We start from the raw sequence: 6000 nt of genomic DNA on the forward strand, positions 1-6000 counted from the left end.
GCAGTGTGAACAGATGTGAGCAGCTAAACTACAACTTGCTTTTTTGTTAATGATGACTGCATGTTATCCCATTTGAATAACTTCAGTCTTTCAAATTAACAGAGTAATAAAATGTCTGTGTCGTCAGTGGTTTTCTAAGGTTTGTGTTTGTCCCTGCTTTTTTTCTGGCATGTGAGTAGCAGTCAGTCAGAGCAGTCAATACTGTACAGCTCACTGCTGTATTTTGGTCTAAAAATAGCACAATCTTCTATTATTAGACAGCACATCCAAGGTCCTGTCAGGAAGAAAACTATCAGCACATCAATGGTCCTGTCAGGAAGGGGACTATCAGCACATCAATGGTCCTGTCAGGAAGGGGACTATCGGCACATCAATGGTCCTGTCAGGAAGGGGACTATCAGCACTGTTGTGTGCTGTTCTGATGCAGAAGGTTGTGTATATTATTATAGCATCAATATGAACACATAAGTGCATCAAAAATGAACCAATGATAAATCAATATACCCTCAAAAAAAGATCAAATTGAGACCAGCTCCAAAAGGGGAAGGATAAAATGTTTTAAAAAAGTGAACACACAGCAATGAAAAGCTTTATTTATAATGTCATGATACCACCGTCAGTTCTGCCATGATATTATCATTTGTTACGTCCATAATTTTGAAATGATTATGTGCGGAACAGAGCATCATGGTTTTGGGTTTGCATGCTGAACTGGAACAGTAATTGAGCTTGCTTTCTGTCAGGCTTCAGTCCTCTGCTCTCTCTCTCTCTCTCTCTCTCTCTCTCTCTCTCTCTCTCCTTATCGCCTTCATAGTGAAGATTTACAGCGCCGTCCTGTGCCTCCAACACTAACTCATCTCATTCGTCATTCAGTTGGAGGCCCCACCCAGCCACCTGGACACCCAGGTTGCCCACATTTGCAAATCTCATCTGCACCACAACCACAGTAGTAAAAACTGTGGCTCTTCTGACGAACAAATAGACTAAATAGAGAGTTAGTGGTGGTAGATTTAGTGAAACATCTAAGGCAACCAATCTTTTCCCATCTCACTCCATCTGTTCTTTTTCTGACTGACTCGGAGCATGTGTAGGCTGTAGGAAGCATGAGGGCTGTGCCATTGTATAACACACTCTGAAGAGCTTTCCTATGAAGTCCTCCCAAGCTGCAGTAGCTGGCTGGCTGTTCAGATTTAGGGTACAGTGCAGCACCTAGCTCTGTGCAGGTATAAGATACACAACATGGCTCCAGACAAAATTAGGGTTCACTACCACACTGCTTGGTTCAGTGCAGGTTTAGCGATATCATCTGGCTCTGTGCAGGTTTAGGGTATAGGGTTAGGGTAATGGTAGGGGTAAAGGGTTAGGGAACACTACCTACCTGGCTCGGTGCAATTCTTATCCAGTGTGTTATTGTCCCCGTCCAAGGCCATCAGCCTGCGTCCCAGACGGTCAGATGTGTCAGCCAGCCCCTGCTCCAGTACCAGACTATGTCCTACAACAGGAAAGAGACAGGTATTGAAACACTGGGACTCTGCATTCCAAATGGCACCCTATTCCTTATATAATGCACTTCATTTGTCCAGGGCTGATGTGGTACAGATTTATGTGGTGAATCTGTCAGAGGAGCAAAAGGTCCAATGTCGATTAAACAAACAAGCTGTAATAGAGGTGGTCAGATATTCAGCACCACTAAAGCAGAGTGACAACACTGAAATGTGAAAGTTCAGCGCCACAGGAGAGTGGACAGTGACCGTCTAAGGTGCAACCACTCCCCACTTGGAGAATCCCTGGAAATAAATCTAGGAAGGTCTAACCAGGAAGTCAGAAGCTTAAAATGTAGTTAGGACTAACCAATGCTATAAGGATGGCAGTCTATAATACTTATTGAGCTCTGTATTGTGCTTTATCAAACCTATCAACATATAAATCACCTGATGCCACTGTGTGACTGAATATAATGGGACTCATTTGTATGTAAAACAACAAGCCTGCTTACAATGGACAAGACAGTGCTATTTCTAGCTCTAACAGTTGCTTGTCTGTGGTGATGTATCTTCCATCCTCTTATGCATGATATCATTTGTTATAATCCCTTAAGCTCCTTGTTATTCTGGGGCGGCAGGTAGCCTAGTGGTTAGAGGTTTGGGCCAGTAACCAAAAGGTTGCTGGATTGAATCCCCGAGCTGACAAGGTACAAATCTGTTGTTCTGCCCCTGAACAAGGCAGTTAACCCACTGTTCCCTGGTAGGCTGTCAGTGTAAATAAGAATTTGTTCTTAACTGACTTGCCTAGTAAAATACATTCTAATACAATTAGTGAACTCTCTCTGTGACAGATTTTATCCAAACAGTTGATGTTCAAATCAGGGGTTGGAACAGGTTCGGGGGAAAAAAACGAAATCCGGAAAATAACTAAGTTATTTGAGGAAGGGAAACAAAACCTGGAAACGAATGTGATCTCTAGTGTCCCTGAAAATAACCGTTATTTTCTCATCTTGGGAACCGGTTAATAATGTAATTTGTTGTTCCAAAAATATTCCTAATGTCTAGTATATAATTATGTAAAACAGTGAAGTTATAATGCTAGTAATAGCGTAAACACATTCCAATTCACATCATCTCATGATGCTCAGTGCTTCAAGCACTTATCTGTCCATCAAACATGTAAACAACAAGTTAACCCATTCCATAGCACTGCTCTATCCAAGCAAATTGGTGGATTTAGATTTTATCAGGATCCCCATTAGCCAACGCCAATGGTAACAGCTAGTCTTCCTGGGGTCCGACACATAACGAAAAAGACATTAGAGACAAAAATACTTTACAATTTACATTTGAGTAAATTCACGAGCTAAATTTAAAAACAATGTTGATTTTAGGAGGTAAAAAAATCTATGAAAAGGAACAATATGAACCGTTACTTTTGGGGGGTTTGAACCGGTTCAGAACTTTATTATGCTGGTCAGAGCACTGGAACGGAACCAAATAAGTATGGGTTCTGCTCGGAATGGAATGATTGGAAAATCATTTCGGTTCCAACACCTGGTTCAACTCGATAATGCCCTGTTATGTTCAAACAGGGACATACGACTACAGAGACATCTTTTATGGCACAATATAAAAATGGGTCTTATGACATAGCCCTAATGCAAGTGTAAAGTGAAATGGTAAGTAGGAAAGAATTTACACACCAGCCCTGTGACTTATTTTGTGTGTGTGTGTGTGTGTGTGTGTGTGTGTGTGTGTGTGTGTGTGTGTGTGTCTGTGTCTGTGTCTGTGTGTGTGTGTGTGGAGAAAGTTACAGAAATGAACATATTGTAGGAGTCAGGAATGTGATGGATATGTGGTTCATTAAATCTCCACACACCAGTTGTGAACTAATCTGGTATCGATAAGAGAGGGGTAATTAATATCAAGGGCAAGACAGCATCAAACATGGACACATTCACAAATGCTTGCTTCTGAAATGATTGTGCATTCTGTAGTACTTAACTTAATGTTGACAGTTTATAAGTGATTCTTCCATATTGGCGGTAGAACATTTAATACCATAATGCCATAATACTATTTCCATGGCTTGTCCTGTAATAAATTGCTGATTCAAAGCCAAGTCTTGACTGTTCCCCACTATCCCTATCTTTCTATTGTTTACATAATTTTGTAACATCTTTGTAACAATTTATTCAGTGATCAAGAACAACAAATTAACACTGACAATTGAGTGACTTCTCCTGAAATAATAATTCAAGGACTTGTCACCGTTCATAAAGAATATTTTGTCTTTGTAAATAATTTTGTAAACGTAGGTAATAGTTATTCTTTTTCAGCTCTCACACATAATGTATGGCACCAAAAGGGCTAAGTGCATACAGGTAAATGTGTGTTGAATCATGTTCTATACAAAACAATTAACAGGTTTTATGATCTGACCTGATACTGACAATAGATACTGTTGTCCTGTCTCTTTTCAGTTTTTTTTCAGTATGATGTAGTACAGTTAAATACAGAGAGGTCATATTCTGGCTGAAGTAAGGCTGGTTGAAACCGACATGGTCTCTACAAACCCACCCAGCGGGCGAGGGACCCACCTCCGTGCCCCCCAATAGCTCTCATATGAGGCCAAGGCGACAGAGACAGCACATGTCAAATAAAATGAATAGGAGACAAAAACAAACATGTCTATGACCGTCTTGAAGAAGGGAATACAGTATTTGGTGTAAATCATAACTGACTGAGAATGATCACATTATATTATAGAACCTGCACACACACACACACACACACACACACACTGCGATTACCTCTCCACGTGAGTCAGTCAGGGCCATAAACTATACTTTTATGAGTGTCCCAGATGCAGTGGGAATAAACACATTCTACAAACAGAACAGTCATGTGTGCTGCCTGCCTGCCTAGTTGAAATCATGAGCGCTCTAATCCCGTTCCTCTGTAGCCTACATGTCATTTTTGTTGAAAATGCAAGAATCTCCCAAAATGGGACATGACGCGCATGCCACAAAAAACACAAATCTCCATCCCGAACCATGGTCATTATTATAGAGTCCCGCCATGCCGATTGTAGCGGATTTATATTCTGAGGCAGGCAAGCAGAAGGACCTTTAGAGACATGTCATAGATTTATGATATATTAATTTAGCACCAATGCAGTGCGTGCCAATTTGCGCAATCACATCATGAAATTCATTTTTTGTTCCATACAGTCCGGTGATTATAAACGCGTTCCTCCCGGGCCAACCCTGGGATCCCTTTCCCCTCGTATTCTTCTCACCTGTTTTTGTGAGCAGGGCGGACATGCACCATGCCAAACATAGAATACTGCAGATAAAACAGACTTGAACGAAAAGCATCTGTCTCCTCTTGCGAACTTTGAAGATTTTAGCTATAGCTCTCTTTTTTGACATGGTGCAGTTCTGCTCCGGTAGCGGCTTCATGTCTGTACGGTACGCGGGGACCAGGCTGGGGTATAGCGGACAGCAGACTCGTCCTCCTCCTCCCTATCACTGCAGATAGCGTCCCACTCAGCGCCGTGCCACAGATGGTTCCGACCGCAGGAATCACCCGAGTAGGCCTATAGCTTCAAACAGCAAAGGGTCGGTTTGCCGTCCTCATTTCAAATAGCCGAGGCACGGATCTCTGACGGAGGCAGCGGAGCGAACAGCTCGCATGTGTGAGCTCAGTCCCCGCTCCCTGGGAGCCGCAGGGAAAACACTACTCAGATGTTGGATTATGAAAACCGCACGTGGGAATTGTGCCCCGTGGCGAGAGAATGCTGCTATAGTGTAATCAAATTAAATTACACAATCTTCACATTATTATATAGGCAGGCTAGTGAGACTACAGCCTAGGCTATACGTTTATTCTAAATATACCACTATTTCTCAAGCAGCCTAACCCCAGTGCCAGTTGGCATCTTAAAAGCCGCCGAGAGCCCTTTTATATGTCCCCATGTGCACCGGTCAGTCGGTCCACCGTGGATTCTTGACAACAAGGTTGATTTATTGGCCGTTGAAAATAGGTAATTGTCCGATATTGTTCCATCCGCTTGGTATTGTCTCCTTCTCCCCAAAATGCTCTGGGGCTAAAACATTATCAGCAAAAAATATTAGCTCATCCCACACTTTAGTTCCATGACAGCGTGCGCTCCCCCACATGCAGCGGCAACTTCTACATGTGAGTGGAATGTACACGTGACGCTTCTCCTCCGCGGTGGTAGCCTACAACTATGCCTGTATCTACCAGCCTACTCTATCCATCCATCCGAGCTGTAAAAAATTGGACAGCTGCCTGTATCTACTGGCCTACTCTGTCCATCCTACCTTCCTGGCCTAAATTGGTCATCTTACTGATGCAGGACAGAACTGCAGAGGTGGTAAAAGTAAAATCAACTGTAAATTATAGTAATAGTTAAAGCTGCAGTATGTAACTTTTTGGATACGTGACCAAGTTCACGTAGAAATGTTATTTCTAGATCTGTCATTCT

General features: G+C 42.3%; 1 protein-coding gene across 2 annotated transcripts in view; it reads right to left on the bottom strand.

Moving 5' to 3' along the window:
• The window catches only part of LOC106611166 (sodium/potassium/calcium exchanger 4), a 49186-nt gene extending 43465 nt beyond the window's left edge, over positions 1-5721 (bottom strand). For both annotated transcript variants that reach the window (XM_014211084.2, XM_014211082.2), the window contains exons 1-2: positions 4789-5721; positions 1379-1492 (exon numbers count right to left, since the gene is read on the bottom strand). In XM_014211084.2, coding sequence (XP_014066559.1) covers positions 1379-1492; positions 4789-4951 — 277 coding nt within the window. In that variant the 5' untranslated portion in view covers positions 4952-5721. The remainder of the gene's footprint in view (positions 1-1378; positions 1493-4788) is intronic.
• Between the last annotated feature and the right edge of the window lie 279 nt (positions 5722-6000).

This window comes from Salmo salar, chromosome ssa09, assembly GCF_905237065.1.
Source record: "Salmo salar chromosome ssa09, Ssal_v3.1, whole genome shotgun sequence".
Lineage (NCBI taxonomy): Eukaryota > Metazoa > Chordata > Actinopteri > Salmoniformes > Salmonidae > Salmo > Salmo salar.